Source organism: Chanodichthys erythropterus, chromosome 14 (assembly GCF_024489055.1).
Source record: "Chanodichthys erythropterus isolate Z2021 chromosome 14, ASM2448905v1, whole genome shotgun sequence".
NCBI classification, from domain to species: domain Eukaryota; kingdom Metazoa; phylum Chordata; class Actinopteri; order Cypriniformes; family Xenocyprididae; genus Chanodichthys; species Chanodichthys erythropterus.
The window spans coordinates 27,429,033-27,450,148 of NC_090234.1; the positions used below are offsets into that span (position 1 = coordinate 27,429,033).

General features: G+C 38.5%; 1 protein-coding gene across 1 annotated transcript; it reads left to right on the forward strand.

Moving 5' to 3' along the window:
• The first annotated feature begins 1,066 nt into the window (after positions 1 to 1,066).
• Positions 1,067 to 20,213, forward strand: efnb2a (ephrin-B2a). Its single transcript, XM_067409864.1, has 5 exons — positions 1,067 to 1,912; positions 8,021 to 8,304; positions 14,305 to 14,397; positions 14,829 to 14,936; positions 16,110 to 20,213. The coding sequence occupies exons 1-5, from the start codon at positions 1,800 to 1,802 to the stop codon at positions 16,511 to 16,513; spliced, it is 1,002 nt and encodes a 333-aa protein (XP_067265965.1). The 5' UTR covers positions 1,067 to 1,799; the 3' UTR covers positions 16,514 to 20,213.
• The last annotated feature ends 903 nt before the right edge of the window (positions 20,214 to 21,116 follow it).

Below are 21,116 nucleotides of genomic sequence, written 5' to 3' on the forward strand. Positions count from 1 at the left end.
GATTTTCACACCGGCCTTCTTCACACTTGCGTCCTAATTTAGTTTTAGACGTGCTTCCTTAAAACCGGACATGACGAAAATACATTTCGTGTATTTGTTTATTAACGTCTTATTATAGACTTATAATATAATATAGTTTATAATATAAACAGTTTGATAATAGTTGTAGCCTGTATTAAATATTTGTATAACTTTTTATTATTACTGTTTATCTTATAATAGTTTATTCTTTTTATTTAAATTATTTTCTTTAAATTGGTGCGTTTTGCGATAAAAGTACTGCATCTGACAATTCAAACTGAACCATAGGCTATATCTACTTTTAATAAGCTATATAAGAGCATTGTATGCTATATGTCATCATATAGAATTTAAATTATAATGATTTAAAAAAAATAATAAGTTTAAAATACAAATATAGTGCGAAATTGTTGTAAAGAAACTGTCATTTAATTGATAAATAAATGCAAGAAGAATAGTCAAATAATGTACTTACTTGAACGCATTCAGTTGGTTCTCCATGACCGCTAGTGGGCGCTGTTGACTGCTGAATCAATCCCTCACGCATTCAGCAGGCGGGTTCCTGTCGACCTCAACCTAAATAAATGCCTTTATTTTGAGATTATTGGCCATGCGGGACTCGGATTGCTGTGGAGCACATATAACAAAATCAAATATTTAAATGAAACATAATGACATTGTGATTAAACATTAGCCTAACCTAACATGCAGGTAGTAGCCTATATCATGTACTTATTAGTACCAAATAGTTCATTAGTACGGTTTGCTGTTTTTTGATGTAGTTACTGTAACAGTTGCGATTACACAAATTCAACCACGAGTTCTCTTTGAAATGCAGAAATGTCATTAATCCCTGAACTGAAATCTGGGTTGGCGACCTGAAGTCCGATTTATTCTCTCTTTGCTCGACCAGTCGCCGGGCGACCGCTTGATTGACAGGTTTCTCTCCATGGCCAATGAGAGACTAGGTGGGAGGAGTCAGCGAAAAACTCGCTCTGACAAATATTCCGTGTCGTAGACGCAAGCAGCTACTTGCAGTACAGGTTCGCGCAGAGAACGGAGCAGTCCCGCAATTCACGCGCACAGCATTTCAATTCGGACCTGCAGGGTTCGAGCCGCAGCTGTTCTCTGCTACTGTGCGGGTTCAACGGCGACCCATGAGAACTTTCATTTGACTTCATCGTTTCATTTTGTTTTATTTTTATTTTAAATCATTAGCCATTCTTATTTTTTGCTTCATCAAACAGGCTACAATTATTTCATTCTTGCTCATCTTTTCTAAACTGCCTCATTCATTTTGGGAACTCCGGTGGTTTTTCCCCTCGTTTGCCTGAACGGAATACCTCGTATTTGGAATTGGTACCTGCTTGGCTTGTTATCCACACCGGGGGGGATTAACTTCCATGTCTCTACGGACATCCAGCACTACGGCGGCGACGACACGGGTCGCCTTCCTGTGAGGAATGTACGTGCTCTCCACTGCCGGTTGATCGGAGAGTGCTCCACTCAGTCGTATTTTTCACCGAATGAGAAACTGCCCACTGTCCGCGGTGCTGCTCTGTCTTATCTCGAGCAGGACTAATAGAGGAGTAGCTCTTCCCATCGGGATGGTTCACTTCTAACCGGGCTCCAGTTCAGCATTTTTTTTTTACTTTTCTCCTGGAACGGGGATATTGAGTTTGGATTGTCACAAGCAGCACTCCACAAGACGCTTTATTTTTTTTTCGAATTAGAAATTCCCGCGAAACGGAATTTGACCGTAACGGTCGTAACGGACCATGGGCGACTCTATGTGGAGATATTACTTTGGAGTTTTATTCATCGCGTGCAAGGTGAACCTGTCCCGCGCGCTCATCCTGGACTCCATATACTGGAACACCACGAATACCAAGTAAGTGCGCGAGGCGGTTGAGCTCTCCTTTAGTCACATCTAACCCTCTCCCCTCTCTCTTAGAGCAACATTTGAACCCTGAAAGTGGATGATGTCTGTAAATCCATATACACTAAAGCAGGATAAATGGCGTCGTACGGTGTTTATAATGTATTACCGTGAAATGAAAATTAATAGCAGGTGATGTGGATCATCGAGCTGAGGGGAGTGACGCGTTGTTTCCACTCACATGGGTTTAGTACATTAATATTAAAAAATGAGTCTTGTTTTGCAATAATTAATAATTCTTCGCACTAACTTGTAAATTAGAGGGAGAAAGAAAGATTTTTTTTTTCTTGAATGGCCCCACAGGACCTCAGGTCATTATTCTGAGAGGATTTTTACCCACAGTGATCTGAGTTATTCCATTACACGAAATAATTTCAACAAAAACAATTAAAGGAAATCGTAGTACTGGCATTTCAAGTTTATAAAGACAAATATGAAATGTTCATTATACAAAATTGGTTAAATTTCTGACTGAGGCATATTTTTTTATTGAACGACGTACGTTAGGCCCAAAGTCCTTTACCTCAGAAAATGTTTGTGTAACTCTCACCATCACAATCCTGATAGAAAATAAGGCATCCATACAGTTTTATTATTATTATTTGTTTTTAGCAAATTAACCTTTTTCATTGTTTTCATGATATCTGCTATCTTGGGTTAGGCTACTTTAATATCCCATACGGTTTATTCTAACGTTAGTTCTTAGGCGTGATGAATAAGCTTATCAAAGTAATTGCGTGCGCAATTTTCTAAAATGTTCTGATTCATCTCTAGCCTATGTTTTCTGAAATGTAAAAGAGGTATGTTTTTCCTCACATTCTGCGAAGTCAGTCATGAATTTGAAAACGTCAAGATAAGCACACGCGGACATCGGCGTTGAATCATGCATTAAAACATCAAGTAACGCTGAAATCCGAAGGGGTCTCGAGCCCCGCGCTGCAGTCTCGCGCGCTTCTTAGAGAAACTCTACGCTCGTTTAATAATTCAACTTTTGCTCTCGGCCCGTTTTTTAACAGAGAAAGACTCCAATCTTTTGCCCCTACATGTATGGGGTAAGGGGCAGGAAGGGCAGACCGAATAACAGGTGTCCTGTGTTGATAATCACGGTCTTTATTACAAACAGGTAATAGAGCGGCTGTCTTTAGTCCTCTGGCGGTGTTGCAAGTGTTCTTAAGTACGTTAATTAATTAGAGTGTAATTGATCCAAAAGGCTAGGATGCGCAGCGATTGCAACGTTGAGAGGATCTTAGGTCTGTTTTACAGAGCCTATCTATCTATCTATCTATCTATCTATCTATCTATCTATCTATCTATCTATCTATCTATCTATCTATCTATCTATCTATCTATCTATCTATCTAAAAGCGCAAAGAGAAATAACTTATTTGCCAACAATAAATACAAATAGCCAGTTTTTGTTTTGTCTAAATGATCTTGAGAGAGAAAAACGTTAGTATGGATGCATGATGAAGGACTAGGCGACTGTTTTTGTAGGAAACTCGGCCGTGAGGGGATGAAGAGGATGACGTGTTGCATTGAGAGATTCAATTTTGCTGAATGTGCTTGTGACTATTGGCCAACTTCACTTACTTTTACATTGCTCCTATACAAGACCTTCTTTTAGACTTTTAGACAAAAGAAAAAAATACTCTTTAGGGACCCTTTAAAATTTAAATCTAATATTTTAATCATATTTTCATAAGTGAATAAGTGATGGAAAGTTACAAGTAAACATCTCTATAGTGAATATACAGTTTTATAGCTTACAGTGTTTTAAAATATGTATATTTCACAAATATTGCACTGTCCTCTTATACAGTAAAATTACATTAATTCAAAGATTAGTACCTAACATATAAATGGATATCCATCCAACAATTTCTATTAAAGGAAAAAAAAAAAATCTTAATGTTAATTATGTAGCATCAGTATTTTACATATTTTAGTTTGTTATAGAGCTAGCCTTGTTCATTGCATTTCACCTTAGTGTTTATGTTTATGGGTGATTACAAATCTAAGTACTGAGTAATCTTTCCATTTTATGGAATAGTTTGTAATTGTAGTTACAAATTATTTTAATTAATTATATTTGTATATTAATCTGACACTGATTTTTTAATTGTCACCACCGTGTTGATATCTGTTGTGACATCTTAATAATGTAGACCCTGAAGTGACCTCTAACGGCATGTCTCTCAATTGTATGTCATTGTAAACATGCAGGCCTCATTCTCCCAGGCAAGCTGGCGTTCAATGGAATTACTCACTGCACACATTCATGCCGTTCTGTTGGAGTAGTTCAATGTAAAGTTCTTTGTAGCGCAGGACTAAAGGGAGATGGCACTGATAGCATTGTTAGCAATGGCGGCTGTATTTTTACCACCAGACAAGATAAACAGCATAACGGTCGGGCATGGCAGGAATCTTGTTACTCTTTCTTTCTTTCTTTCTTTCTTTCTTTCTTTCTTTCTTTCTTTCTTTCTTTCTTTCTTTCTTTCTTTCTTTCTTTCTTTCTTTCTTTCTTTCTACCTTGCTTTTGGCATTAAAGTATTTCATGATATGAATTCATTTTTTCAATAATAGATGAACTGAGAACCAGACACCCGTCTTGTATCGACTCAGATTTCATTTTAGAAATACGAATACACAATAAACACAACTGTACTGTCTGAAGATTAGAGAGAAATCCCATAGGTACTAAGTTTGTGAGTACCAAACAGCGCTATGGGACATGCCTTCATCTAAAGTATCAGTGATGCATAATGGGAGAAGTGTGCTTAAAATCTATACTCTACTCCCTATGGCCTTATGTACATGAGACAACCATCACCAACTCCCACAATACTGAATCACTGATCTGTTTTTTCTTTCCTCCCTTTGCAAAAATATGTGTCAATCTAGTGAGCACTGCTGTTTACCCCTCCACTACTTTACCTTGGATGTATCAGGCATGTAAAGACTCCCTCCCCCCTCTCCCTCTCCCCCTCTTTTCTTGTTCCTTCTGGTAATCCATTTTGTCGGAGGTGGAGAAACAAAAGCAGTCTGCTCTACACGTTTTCAGTCAAAGGAGGTTCCCCCTTCTCTTCATTAGGAGATTACATCGCTTAGCAGGGTTCTGACGGGGGCACATCCATGGCTTCATACACATGCAGATACAGCATGAATGAATGAGGGGCGAGTGGGCCATGAATAATAACTACCCCCTTCTGCGTTTAGGGGAACTTCATGATAGACTGTTAGCGAAAGGCTGTTATGATTTAGATGCTGTGTTAATCATTTTCCAAATGTGTCGTCGTCATATTAGCGGATGGGTGGGCTTGTTTCACTGCTTGAAGAGAGAGAAGATATGGGAAAGGGAATGAGGGAAAAGTGCGACGTCTAGTCACTGCAACAAAGAGAATAAAAGTTGATTATTAAAAATGGCATTCATGTTGCTCTGAAACGTGAGAGGAGAGCGGACGGGGTCTTTCGGGATTACGGGATGAATGGATGAGGAAAACTCAAAAGAATGAAGGGATAGGGTGACAAAGGAGTAAGGCGCCTGTCTGGTCGCTTTGCCTTCTCACCCGACGCAGGACTCTTTTGCAAAGCATGATGGAGCGATTAAGCCGTGAGATGTCTATTTCTTTTGTCCTCCGCTTTCCATCCACATCTTTCTATGCCCAGTGAACCTCCATATTGGTCTGATGATTGGAAGTCAAACAGCTTATGTTCCCTCCGCCCATATGCGACCGTCGCCCTGTGTTGTTTCAGATCTTCGGGTTAAAGCGTTGTGTTCCTATTGGGGCAGGATTAGGCTACTGCTGTCACTGTGTCAAGGCTAGGCCCACACAGCTAGAGATTAACATGGGAAAAGAAAGAAAGAGGAAAGCTAATGGACAAAGATTCATATGTAAAAGCAGCATTTAAAGAAAGCGAGTAGTTTAAAAAAGTATTGAATAGAGTTTACCAGGAACATATGTGTTGGTTTTAGCAAATTAATCTGTATTTTGAACCCTAAGAAGTCCTTCAAAAAAGGAAAATGGGAGGGCCAGCTGAAAATAAAAAAGCAGATGTCTTGTCCTTTACTCCTTAACGCCTTTCAGCCGTCCATCCAGCCCACCTGTTTCTCAGCTTCAGTTTTATAGTTTGTATCATGTGTAAGTTGCCAGAGAGAGTCCTGAAAGTCTTATACTCATTAGCCGCTGTTAGTGAGTTTTTTCTTTTCCTTTAATATCTATGGCCAACTTTGTTTAAATGGCTTCATTTTGTAGTGCTTTTAGAAATGCTGCCAAAAATGAATATTTCAATCAGAGTTCGAGTGAATGAGTCAGTGGGAAGAAGACAAAAAGAAAAGATAAAACAGATGCCTTGTGCACAAAAAAAAAAAAAAAAAAAAAAAAACAGATATATGAGGGAAAAATGTGGATCACAAATTAAATTACGGAGAAACGTCCTCGTGTGGCACGGTCGTGTCTTTTTAGATGTACTGCACATGTCCTGACTGTTCGCTCTTACACACACACGCGCGCCTTTTCTGACTTAATGGCTTCTCTGTGTGCAGCTGCAGTCTTGTTAACAGAATGAGCGGTCTGTGTTAAACGTGTGCAAACCCTTATTCTGTCATCCTTTTCTTTTTCACATTCACATGTCCCAGAATATTTATGACCGCTGGGAGAATCACCAAGCTAAGGTTGGGGGGTTAAAGTGTGTCTTTTAGACAAGTATTAAAGCCATTTATAAACATGAGTATGACCTCTGACTTTATTTGTTCAACTACCCCCCACTTTTACAACCTGCTCCCTCAAAACTAAAACTACAATGTTTTAACAGCAGCTCCTGTAAAACACAGACAAGAAAAACACCCTTTTAATAGCGGAATGTGTGTGTATGGGCTGCGGGGTGACCTTGTATACCCTGTGGTTTAGGATAATGACTGTGGGCTGCAAGATGTGTATCGCAACTAGCATGCTGCATTTGGCCTATATCTCTCCGTTTCACTGCTCAATTGTGTTTGCCCATTAAATGCAATAAAACAGAAGTTAATAGAACTAGCATGTGTGGTATATTTGTATGTACACTCTTTAAAGGTTCTTTATTTGAATTGATTTGTTCCATGAAGAACCTTTAACATCCATGGACTGTTTGTAATGCACAAAAGATTCTTTATAAAGGAAAAAGATTATTAAAATGTTCTTCATACTACGAAAAATGGTTCTCCTGTGGCATCGCTGTGAAAAACAGTGGAAAAAGATTCTGTTGAAAATGTTTAGCCATTTCCTTTTGGGAAAACAGTGCAGATTTGTGGTTTTGTAGGTGTGTGTGTGTAAACTTTTAAGGTGTGAACGTGTTTTACTTGGGGAATTTATGAGTCTCGCCCTATTCTTTTGAGCGATCCCAAGGCAAATATTCCAACACCACAAACATATGCGAGCGAACTGTTCTTGGCTTTTTAAATAAGCTAGCGTAGAGATAAGACATGAGTGCGATAGCAATCCAGTGTTCGGCTCAAGAGGATTTGCGTGGCTAGATCTGTCGTACAGATAGTCCTGACAGCTACCCGGTTGTACGTCAAGCACACGCACACACAGCGGAGCAGTTTTCCCAGCTACTCCTGCTTTAGTCCCTTGAGGCGGATGGCTGGGAGCGTCGCCTGATGCGAGCTGCTGCACTTTTCCTCCTTATTTCTCATGACATCATTTACTTTTCGCAGCGCTGCTGTTTGAGCGCTTGGCATCAGAGAGACTATTTACCTTTATTCTTAACTATGAGCAATGAGTCAACACCTTTGTGTCTTTATAGTCGCTCCATTTTCTTTTCTGGTTTCTCATAAAGGAACTTAAAAACACTCACGCATGCAGTTTAAGATCGTCTCAGTCTCCTACGATTTATGATCCAGCAAGTCTTTCAGAACCTGTTTTATCCTTTATAGTCACTGCTGAATAATTGATCGCCCTCTTTTAATTATTGATCAACACTATGCTTCATGATCCAGCGTATTTTTGATCCTGATAGCAGTGCGAATATGATTTATCATCTGTGGTGTGTCTAACTCTCTCTCTGTCTCTCTTTTTCTCAAAGGTTCGTGCCAGGACAGGGTCTGGTGCTGTATCCACAGATCGGGGATAAGATGGACATAGTTTGCCCACGTGTGGAGGGTGGTTCAATGGAAGGAGTGGAGTATTATAAACTCTATATGGTTCCACTGGAACAGCTAAAGTCCTGTCAAGTCACAAAGGCAGACACGCCTTTACTCAACTGCGTCAAACCGGACCAGGACGTCAAATTCACCCTCAAATTCCAGGAGTTCAGCCCAAACCTTTGGGGCCTGGAGTTCTTCAGGGGGAAAGATTACTACATTATCTGTGAGTATGACAGCAGATATATCTGTACACCACCGTTGCCGCACTGTTCTGGCAAATTACATTTGTTTGGGTTTGTTTATGTGGTTTTGAGTATCGGGAAATGTTGACATTGCGGCGTGAAGTACATTAGCTATGTTTTAGTGAGTAATGGTGCAAATAATGACAGTTTATATCCCATTTTCTAGTGTTTGTTTACGTCGGTTGGAATGGTTGTTAGATACAGAGACGCCAAGTTTCTGTTTGTGAGTGGCATTTGACCATGAATGCGTATGTACACAAACACAACAGACTTCTCGTATTTGCCTTGTGCCGTTTTGCATGTGGGTTGAATTTTCGCATTTGCGAGAACAATAACTGCTCACCTGGCCTCAACACGCTTCAGGCTCAAAGCAAGCTGTATAAACAGCGGGTGAGGTGGAAGAGGAGCACAGGGATCTAGCAAATGGAATAAGGCACACACACACATAAACAGAGACCGCTTTGATACACAGCGTCAATCACATTGCCCAGACCTGAGCCGTTCTCTCGCTCTCTCACACAATGAGAGTTCACTTCCAGCATAAGGAGAAAATCCAATTTTGCAGTTCTGGGAAAATTTGCTCCTATTTTATTTTGCTTTCTCTCAGTTTCTCTTAAGCGACTCTAATTTGTGGAGAGAAAAGTGAAAAGGAGAAAAAGGAGGTGGAGAAAGAGAAATGAGTTCATTTTGTTTCATTGTAGATTATAATTGCCCTGGTGTACAGCTGGTGTGTGTGTGTGTGTGTGTAGAGTTGTGAAGAGCAGAGACGTATGACTGCTGTGTGCGGTTGGGGGGTTTATTCGATAAGTCATTAATTAAAAAGTTTAATCCTAATAGCTCAGTTTAATCACTCTGTCTTTATCAATTGGATCTGCTCAGAAACCAATCAGATGATTCCAGTCTTCCAGTCCCTTATAAATGTGTTCAGCAAGCTAAACGTCTGTGTGAGTGTGTGTGCAGGACTCAACAATGAGGATTACTTTAGGCCAGTAGTTTAGATTTTTACTTGGCCTGACAACATGAGCACATAAATATGATTCACAGCTATCTTTGAGCAACATATTTGTGACCCTGGACCACAAAACCATTCATAAATAGCACGGGTATATTTGTAGCAATAGCCAACAATTGTATTGGTCAAAATTATTGATTTTTCTTTTATGCCAAAAATCATTAGGATATTAAGTAAAGATAATGTTCCATTAAGATATTTTGTAAATTTCCTACCTTAAATATATATAAAAATTTATTTTTGTGAGTGGATATGCATTGCTAAGGACTTGATTTGGACAACTTTAAAGGCGATTTTCTCAATATTTAGATTTTTTGCACCCTCAGATTCCAGATTTTCAAATAGTTGTATCTCGGCCATACATCAATGGAAAGCTTATTTATTCAGCTTTCAGATGTCAATTAAAAAAAAAAAAAAAAAAAAAAAACCTTATTACTGGTTTTATGGTCCAGGTCACATTTTAATGTCGTTATTCCTTTAACTTGGTAACACTTTACAATAAGGTTCATTAGTTAACGAGAATTTCAGCATTTACTAATACATTATTAAAATCTTGTCAACATTAGTTAATGCACTGTGAACATGAACAAACAATGAACAACTGCATTTTCATTAACAAACATTAACAAAGATTAGTAAATACAGTAACAAATGTGTTGCTAATGGTTAGTTCATGTTAGTTACAATAAAGTTCATTAGTTAATGTATTAAGTTAATACATTAACTAATGTTTAACTAATGAACCTTATTGTAAAGCATTACCGTTAACTTTAAAGATTTTCTTCACAAATACAGTATATTACAGTAAAAAGTTTGAGTTCAGTATTTTTTATTATTAAATAAATTAATACATTTATTCAGCAAGGACACATTAGATATTTTTATAACAATACTTTCACGTTGTTAAAAAAATATTAATCATTAATATTTATATATATATATATATATATATATATATATATATATATATATATATATATATATATATATAAAAATGCTGTTCTTTTGAACTTTCTATTCATCAAATCCTAAAAATCTATTGTGGTTTCAAAACAAATTAATATTAAATTTCTAATTCAAATTAATTGTTGATAATAATAATAAGTTGATAATAATAAGTTTCTTGAGCAGCAAATCAGCATATTAGAATGATTTCTGAAGGGTCATGTGACACTACATGCGACACAAAAAAAATCAGCTTTGCCATCACAAGAATAAATTATTTTAAATTATGATAATATTCCACATTTTAACTATTTTTGCTGTATTTTTGATCAAATAAATGAAGCCTTGGTGAGTATGAGACTTCTTTAAAAAACATTAAAAAATGTACCGGCCCCAAACATTCTTCTACATCATGACAAAATATGTACATGAAAAAATTTGCAGTCTATCAGCTGGCATAAAACTCACTCACACTGACCCCAGGTCATTGTACATTTTTATTGCTTTATTGTTGAGCCTTGGTGTGTGTGTGTGTGTGTGTGTGTGTGTGTGTGTGTGTGTGTGTGTGTGTGTGTGTGTGTGTGTGTGTGTGTGTGTGTGTGTGTGTGTGTGTGTGTGTGTGTGTGTGTGTGTGTTTGTGTTTGTGTGTGTGTGCTGACCAAACTTTAAAATGGCTCTTCTATTGTTCACATGCAGCCTGATGCTGATGACTCTGATATGATTGTGTGCGAGTGTGTGAATATGAGCTTGATGTGATCTGGTTTGACAGATTGCCCTCGAGCTGGGAGCAAGAAGAGAGATACATGATCTAAATATGGCGAAAGAGAGAGAGAGAGAGAGAGAGAGCAGGAATGTTTCATGAAAAAGAAACAACACAATCTGCAGAAAGATGTGATAATTGAATGGAGCAGAGACAAACGACATCTATGTAAATCATAAAGGTGCACTCTAATTCTGTCCCTGAAAAAAGAATAAGAGTTCATTAGTAACAGAAAAGCTAGTGAAAAAAAATCTGATTGTGATGGAGGTTTCCATCTGCAGTTTTAATTACTGTTTCATCAGTTTCAATTAGGACAGAGCGTGTTATTCTTGAAGTCAATCTAGTGTGCTAATCTAATGTAACAGTAGGAAAGTTGTGTGTGTCCCGCGATTGGCAGAAACACTCAGCAGGTATTTGAGTTGCAGGTTAAGGGCCAGAAACAGAGAGAAAGAGTTTCACATTCTCTGAATTTGTTTTCAGACTTCCCCATACTGAACAATAATCAAAAATTCAGCAGCTAGTTATGGAACATTGCCTGAGGGAGAGCATGTCAGCAGACACAACCGATAATGAGCATTTATTACTGATAAGTGTTAAGTGATTTATAACATTAAATCATATATTGAGTTGAAATTATTTTCCATTGAATTATATTTTTATCCTGCATTTTCCCCCTTTTGTTTCATGTTTATTCTTATGTACTTCAGTGTTATAATTTATGTACTTTATATGCTTTGGCAATATTATAAACGTTAACAATCATGCCAATAAACCATTGTTGACTTTGAGAGAGAAAGACATGTTGTTTGGCTTTGTTCAAAGGCAGTGAGGGCTTTTCGAGGTGCTGTGCCATATCTTATTAGAGTAGATGTGCAATGTTTGTGTGTGTATTGTTGTGTGTCAGCTCTCATTATTGGCCTGAGTGCTGTTCACCACTCAGTGACCCTGACGCCATGTTGATCAGGTCAAACTCCACAGCAACAGCTACAGCTCATCACAACTCACAATCACATTTGAGTAGCTGTATTTCTAAACCATTAGTAGTTATACACAAAATAAAAACAATATATATAACTACTAATCCTAAAGCATCAGTAGTTATATATATATATATATATATATATATATATATATATATATATATATATATATATACATACACACACAAAATAAAAAGTAAGTCTAAAATGCTAATAATAATTGCATAGTTGTTATTATTGTGTTATAATAGAATAGAATATGTTAATAAATAATATAATTCTGTGTTTAATATGCATTTAATGCCTATTGCATGGTGTCACTTTCTGATCCTGTCCTACTGGTTGCCCTTTTGTCATGGCAGGACTTTACATACCTCACAGCCTGTTTGAGCTTGATAGGGTTTCACCGAGCAGGTTTGAGTGTCAGTATTGGGTTTTTTGTGTCTACCTTCAGCACACAGCCACATTTATATAGCTGGAGATGTAACCTAGTCTCCACTAAGTTGTTTTTATATAAGACTTATATACATACTGCAGACTAAACCAAACCTAAACCTAATGCTAAAAGAAAACCATTTCTGTTTTAGAATAAATATTTATTTATTTTATATTTTAGTAATGTGTTTTATTTATGAATCGTTTTTTTTTTTTTTTTTTTTTCAACTGAGGATTCCCCCAAATGGAGGTTTTTGTCATTGAACACTACTTATTTATACACTTTATTATACCTGTTTTTCCTAGTATTACTAGTATAACTGAAATTAGATACGTTTTTACAAGAGCGTCATATAACAATATGTGTCTTGTGTGCGTGGCCTCCATCTATGAAGCAGTACTCCAGAAGTATCTCTGTATCCTAATCAACTTTCAAATGGTCACTGAAACTAAAACTAAATGACATGACGGTGGATATACTGTTGACCTGGAATGTGGGCTGATCATGTGATTATTGTTTAGTGATGTGTTTGCTTTAATGTGTGTGTGTGTGTAGGCTCATTTGCCAGATTTATGAAATGAACACATCGAAAGGAACGCAAGCTTTTAAGGAGCTTTACATGTAATGAGCTTGTGTTCTTCTCAACACTAAAACGCCACAGGTCAAAGAACTGACAGAGAGAGTCAGATGGTGTCATGCTGCAGTCCTTACAAACAGATAAAGAAGAAAAGTAGAATCAGAAAACAGAAAGATCCGTCACATGGCGCACACATAAACTCACTTACACTCCACACACTTCTTCAAAGTGGCTGCATTGGGAAAAGAAAAAGTGATGATGGGGGGACAGGCGCCTCATAGACTCCAACATCACGGCCCTCCCTTGTCTCACCCTCTCTCTCTCTGAATGCAGGCCACATTGTTCTGGACGCTGACCAGACGTTAAGCCCTTGGCAGCTCGTTAGCTCTGTGTTACTGACCCAATAGACCGCAAGCCTGCTGGGCGCAGACACACACACAACACACACGCACATGGCATAGCTGCATTGTTCAGTTAAAAGCCCACATGGGACACGTGGGACCAGTGGCCAGAATACTGCTGTTAGTTTGTTTAGTGGCAGATAATGACGTCAAACACGCCTTAATTTAGTTCAAATTTATTTCAATTCTGCGTATTGAAATTGTGAAATTAAATTTGTTGCATGTACATCAAATTGCATGTAGAAAACTAGTATTCTTCCCTATGAGGCCAGTCCAACATCTGCTCAAAAAAATGGAGGACTGTTTTTTTTTTTTTTTAAATTACTTAGTATATTTTGTTCTCACTCACTTGTTTCTTGACAAACATCTGCTGTGGCTAAACCGTTACGCACTCTTAAACGCGCTCCAAACCTCACATTCATTAATAGCACTCTCTCTCCCTCCGTGCCTTATTCGTTAAATTATTAACAACTGCTCTTGGTGCTAGAGGCCTTTGCCTCGCTGGTGAACAAAATCAGCTTTTTATTATTCCTTTAATCCTTCTTATTTCCTATTGAATTGTTAAAGAGCAACGCCGCACTTACAGCGGGGGTCCTGACCATTTCATCTTTCAACACCAAAACAAACACAGTTTTGCCCTGTACAAAAACATCTAATTCAAAATGGCACAGTTAGGGCTACTAAAAGTTTAGTTTCATGATTTATGAAGGTTCTGCTTCATGAGTATTCATTAGTCATGTTAATGTTGCAGTTACATCATGTAGGATAGCTTGTACCATCTTTGATCAATCTCAATGTATTTGCATGTATAATAGCAACATATGTTGATAGTATGTTGCTAAAGCTTTTGTTTTTGTCGTCATCTTTCAGCTACATCAAATGGAACGATGGAAGGGCTGGATAATCAGGAAGGAGGGGTGTGTAAAACCAAGTCAATGAAAATCATCATGAAGGTTGGACAAAGTGAGTAATCTTTCCATTGTCGTATGTATGTGGGTGTCTAATAACTGTTTTACTGTGGGCACGAGGGTGTAGAACAATAGCAAAGCCCTTCGAACCTGCTGCAGACCCTGTACTGTAATTAATGATGATTATTCATAAATCACCTCACCAGTGACATCCGTGATAATTACCATAGGCCACACCCAACAACACAAGCGACTGAATTTCTCACTCTCTCACAAACATACAGACACATGCTGAAGGTCACTAGATTAATCATGGCTGCTAGTGTTTTAATGATGAACACACACACACACACACACTCTCATGGCCGCTATCAGTCACACATGCACACTTTTATTTCGCTGAGCAGCGTGAAAGTAATAGCTCTCCACATGAAAATGCATACATATATCAGAGTGATGAATGTGTTTCTTATCTATGTTTTGCAGACCCCTCCGATCCCATTTCCCCCAAAGAATACCCTACCAGTTACCCTCCCAAACACCCCGACGCAGGGGGCAAGGACACCAAATCGAATGAAGTACTTGACAAGCAAGGTACGTCACACACTTTATCACCTCACACACCTGTAAGGGGATGCTCACTGATTCATCATTCTCTCTGCGTTTTCATCCTTTTTTCGCTGAGCAAGTGCCAGTCCTCTGTCACAACGACATGCACACTGATTAATTCTCATAAAATCCTTCTGACAAGCAAATCGTTAATGTGACAGAGCAAGATGGACGTGCTGGAACTCATTCATTTGTAGAATTCAGCTTCTTTCCCTCCACGTAAAAGCATATGGACATTAAAGTCATTTGAGTGGAGTGTCTTAGGTACAATAATCCACTTGTAAAACAATGTGAGTGTTAGCAGCTCATCTGTTCCGCCAGCCTCAGCCCGCCCCAGACAAACTCACTGGAGTCCAAACCAATGCGAGGTCACTCTGTCCATGGCTTTCCATGAACACAGAGTGTTTCTGAGATGTTATATAACCTTAATATGCATTTTAGAGAGTTCAAAATGTCTTTCAGAAAACTGACAACTTCCACAAGCACATAACTAATTCACTTAAGCCATTTAGATAAAGGCACTTCTTTATTAAAAATTATCTTTCTTTTCTCCACTGCACTTATGCTTCTACTCAAGCTTTGTACTCTGGTTTCTTCTTGAAATTTGTTTTCACAGCACTGTTAATACCGTTGGCTCTTTTATGATCAATCGCTTGTGTTTGTGCTCCTTTGGAAGTTGCTTTGGATAAAAGCATCTACGAAATAAATACATGTAAATGTATTTCACCATACATAAAAGACATTTCATTTTGTGTCAAGGCATCTTTTTAATTGCTTATGAATGTGCCACTTCCTCTCTATTAACACCAAGAACAATAATTATTAAAATAACTATAACAGTAACTATATTTGCGTCCACAACAATGGACATAATGTTCTGTTTATTATAAGCATGTGCTGCAGTTATGTTGCCTGCCACTTTAAATGCTCAAGCTCATTAAAGTCAGGTGGATTCTGAATGGTCGTCAATGTTTTTAACGTTCATTAGCTGGAAAAATTTGTTCTGGAAAATCGTTCCTCTGAGAATTTATTGTCATCGCTGTGGACTTCCCTTTTCTCATAAAATTAGAACGATTATTAAGTAATAGATCTAAATATCCTTAATATTAGTTGCTCATTGCTTTTTTACTAAGTTCAATTTGTTTTGTTCCCTCTTAGATGCATCTCATCATGGAGAAGAGAAGGGAGATGGAAATAAATCATCATCAGTCATCGGCTCAGAGGTCGCCCTGTTCGCCTGCATTGCTTCAGCCAGCGTCATCGTCATCATCATAATTATCATGCTGGTTTTCCTCCTGCTGAAGTATCGACGACGCCATCGCAAACACTCACCTCAGCATGCCACCACGCTGTCGCTCAGCACGCTAGCCACGCCCAAGAGGGGCGGTGGCGGCGGCAACAACAATGGCTCGGAGCCGAGTGACATCATCATCCCACTGCGGACTGCTGACAGCGTCTTCTGCCCACATTACGAGAAAGTGAGCGGTGATTACGGACACCCCGTTTACATCGTACAGGAAATGCCGCCGCAGAGCCCAGCAAACATCTATTATAAAGTGTGAAAACAGACACGCTTCTTTCGGACATTTTAACTCTAACCCCTCACATGCCCCTCGATGAAACCCCCGTAGGCGGCATCGACGCCCAAGCTCACCCTCGTCCTGCCCCCTCTTATTTTTTGTTGTTCTTGTTTATTTTACAATATTCCTGATTATTACTCTCAATATAGATGTTGCTGATGGTGGAGTGACACTCCTGATTCGCTGCTCTTGCACCTGCAAAAACGAAACAAATCGAAAATGACAAAATGGAAAATGGAAACCCTTTCGGGGTTGACGTGCACTATATTGGATACTATAGTGTGTGTACGAGGGAGCGTGTGTGAATCAGATGAGCGGGGAGAGGGGGGTTGAGGGGGTGGGCGTGAAAAGAGAGGTCAAGAAAATTATTCTTCCTCTTTTTTCCCTTAAAGACACAACACGTGGAGATGGAAGAGAGACTTGACAGTATCACACAGCAAGAAATAAGAACTTGGGCTGTTTGGCTGATTGGCTTATCTGTCACAAAACAGAAAGTGAATGCAGCCCATTGGTCACAGCTACAGGAAGTGGATTTAATGAGAAAGCAGGAAGCTCTCCGGAGCGTACTGTTGGACATTTGAATGGACATCATCTGTTTTTGCACGTTCACTCGTACTGTTTTCATTTACGTTAGCTCTCCTCATTTGCTCACCTCTACAAAATGACTCACAATGTTTACTTGAAGTCTTTTGTATGGTCATACGTCTTACTTGCATTTCTTTCTGTCATTCCCAGTGAAGTCCACTTGCAGATTCATTTGGTAGAAGACTAATAGGTATCGTCATAGAGATCCTTTTGTGCTGGTTTATGTGCCGTTTAGTAATGTGGATGACACATACACATTTCATTTTGTATACGTCCACTGCCTGGGCTGAATGAGAGAGATAGAGAGAGAATGAATGATCGAACGAACGTCAATATTTGGTACAGTTGCTGTCCTGTTGCCTGCTGGGAAGGTGGAGGACCCACATGAACACTTTAGCAGCACTTTGAAAGTCTCAACACCTTGCCCACATGGAATACAAACGTAAGAACAACACATTAAAACAGAGAGAGAGATCGCAGGGTGCGAATCACTCAAGGCTTATTAGCAAAATCTGTCATTTTTGACACAAAATGGCCGCCTTCCCCAGGCATGTGGCTGCAAAATTTCCTGTTTTTCTGGTATTTCTGCCATCACAAACACACACTCTCGCTCACCAGTGGCCAGTGCTGGTCGTGGAAAAGTGGAACTGCTGCTCTACTTTTTTGCTCAATAGCACAGGGACATCAAATTGCATCATAATTATTTAGTTTTAAATGAAACAAAAGATTTAATTAGCCTTTCTTTATGGATTTGTTTAGCTGTAGATGAAAACGGTTGGAAAGAGTGCACGTAGAACTTATTTATGATAGCATACAGACAGGTCGGTGTGAAACAGCAAGAATATGAATAATTTATGGCGAATCTGCACATTATGCAAGCTTCGAGTTTTCCTTTTCGTTAACAGATATTTCTCCATCTCGCTATTAGCTTTTTTCCATCAATCCCTACACGAATAGCTGCCTTTTCACCACAAACACACATATCCGCACAAAAAGCACATGCGCTCATGGCCAGGGTAGGGGCGGCTTTGGAAGGAGCCCTCAGGGAAAACAGCATGTTGGGTTTTAAAATAGCCGAAAGGAATGAGAGGGAAGGGCCAGAAACGGACCAAAGGAAGGGCATGTCTAACAGAGTCCTGACTAAACCAACTTCTCCGGCCTGCCTGTCTCAGTTGATGAAGCTCAGATGTGCTCTGGGTTGAAATTAGGCCCCTTAATCTGGAAGGAAAGCAGTAGACGTGGGTTAGCAAGCATACCAGATGAGAACGAGCACAGGCTAAATGTAGTAAATTGCATGAAATGGGATCTTTCAGGCTCAAATTGTGGGAGGTTTCTGGAGGGGAAAAAACACATTATGATCGATGGAGGTCACTAGTGGATTTAGCATGCGTTTTAGAGAGGAAGTCACCAAGCAGAGGCCAGCGTATATCCCATAACCCGCAGCTCCCAGCGGGTTTCGAAACTCTTTGCGTGTGTGTTGTCGTTTGTGCGAACCCCTTCGTGAGCAATGCCAGCCTGCAGACCGTTATCTTCATTTGTTGCTTGCATCAAAATTTAAATCGTTCACCAGAGGTGGACTTTGAGAGTTGAAAATGTCCACAGACTGACTGTGGATTGCCATAGTCGCACATTAACTGTTCATTCATTTTGTTTTCACTTGTTCATGGAGGTTCTTGAATCTCACCGAGAAGCCAAGCCTTGTGTGATCGGAGCTTTGTGCCTCTGTAAGAGGCCACAAAATCTGCAAATATGCAATTTTTATTTATTTTTATAACAATTGAGAAAAAAAGATGATATACGTTCACCTATGGAAAAGTGTTCTTAACCACTGAAAATTAAATGAAACAATACAGCATAAGAAAACACTACAACCCCAGTGTGTTATTATTATTATAATTTTTATTTCATTTTTTTTTTACTTTGTGCTGTAGGTTCGAGGTAAACTGTGAAACATGAACACTTACACACACACACACACATACATATTGAAGACTGAGCAGTCGTTTTAAACTATAGAAGACACAAACATACTACAAAAACTACAAACATGTTGCTGTTCGGTTGCTGTCCCATATGGGCTAAATATGACAATCTCCTTAGTTTCTTTGAATCCGAAGACACTGTCCCAGCAAGCAGGTTGCAAACGTTCCTGTAACATTTTAGGAGCGGTAGGACTTAACTAGTAGCGCAAGATGTTGCACCAATGTGGATGGAAGGTTTGCGAAATGCTGGGAGAAGTGTCTTCGGCCCACTGTAAAATGCCTTGCTTGTATGGTCACCCTGAGTTCACGGGACTCTAGTTTTTGCACCGTACATCTGTAGGTAAGAGGCTGTAAATACGTTATTGTTTGTATTGTATATGGATCCCCGGTTGTTACAATAGCCTTATTCTCACATTTCTAGCAAATAAAAAAAGTTAAGAAAAAAAAAACATGAATCACTTCAGTTAAAAGAGAGCATACTAATTTTTTTGGTAAATAACTTGTGTAAATATTGACGACGAACCCAATAAATTGTTTTTTATAAACTCTTAAGTAAGATGTTTTGTATAGAATTGGAATTTTTTGCTATGTATTTTAGCTAGCACTCGTCAGACCCCTCCCACTCAACCCTTTTGCACTGTTCCCATGGTGATCTGGTTTAAAAATGAAAATGAGATAGAGAATTGCCAAACTGACTGCTTGCTGCATATTTGTGCCATACGTGTGTACCATAGATATTTATTTAATTAGTTTTTTGTTTTTGCTTCTTTTTTTTTCTGTTGGATTTTTCTACCCAGTTTGTAAACAAGCTCAGTATTATCATTTGAGTTTTTCCCCCAACTTCTCAGTTTCCTGTTATCTTTCTGTTGCTATCGGCCCATGCGCCCATCCTTCTCTCGCAGTAAGATCTGGTCAGGACGTGCAACCTTATAAAAGTCATAGAAATGAAATGGCACACATTCCACCAGTCTGTTACAAACTGAAAATGTTTTTCAATAAAATGTTTTTCCTATGGAATTTTCAGTTCTCTTTTATGTTTATTCAATGGGGTTTGATACATTGTGTCAGGCAGAGTCCATTTGTTTTCAATTAGACTTAATTTTTCACCATCTCTCCTCAAATGAATGAGCTCTGTCTGACATTCATGAATGAAAACCTGCCCAGACACGTTTGAGGTTGGTTCACAAGCTGTTAACAATATTGTGGTGCAACGTTTGATCGTTCTTCTCAACCCACGAACATATAAATAGACAAAATCAGAGGTTTTCATTGTCTTCTCAAGAAATAATATCAGGTTAGAGCTGGGTATCGACTTGATTTCGATTCCAATTCTTTTTTGCATATTTCAGTTGTGTAAATGTGTAACATTATAAAAGGATGAACCCATGAACATTTCAGTTAAAGATTTCAATGAAAGCATATAAAAAGATATAGAGTCTTTTTGAATTATTCATTAAAAAATTTGGCTTGAATCAAGACACTGTTTAAAGGGTTAGTTCACCCCAAAATGAAAATTCAGTCATTAATTACTCACACTCAAGTCGTTCCACATCCGTAAGACCTTCATTCATCTTCAGAAAACAAATTAAGATATTTTTGATAAAATCCAAGAGCTCTTTAACTCGTCCATGGACAGCAATTCACCACTTTCAAGGTCCAGAAAGGTACTAAAGACATGGTTAAAAAAGTCTTTAATGAATCAATATGAGTCTGCATTCTGACATAGAACCTGGAAGCATTGGACGTAAACAGTGTATGAGAATGACACAGAAAATAAGATATTGTTGAATAAAGTCATTATTTTTGTTTTGTTTTTCCACACAAAAAGTATTCTCATCGCTTCATAAAATTAAGGTTGAAACACTGCAGTTACATCGACGATTTTACCTTTCTGGACCTTGAAAGTGTTGATTATATTGCTGTCTATGGATGAGTCATAGATTCAACAATATCTTATTTTCTGTGTCATTCTCATACACTGTTTACGTCCAGTGCTTCCAGGTTCTACATCAGAACGC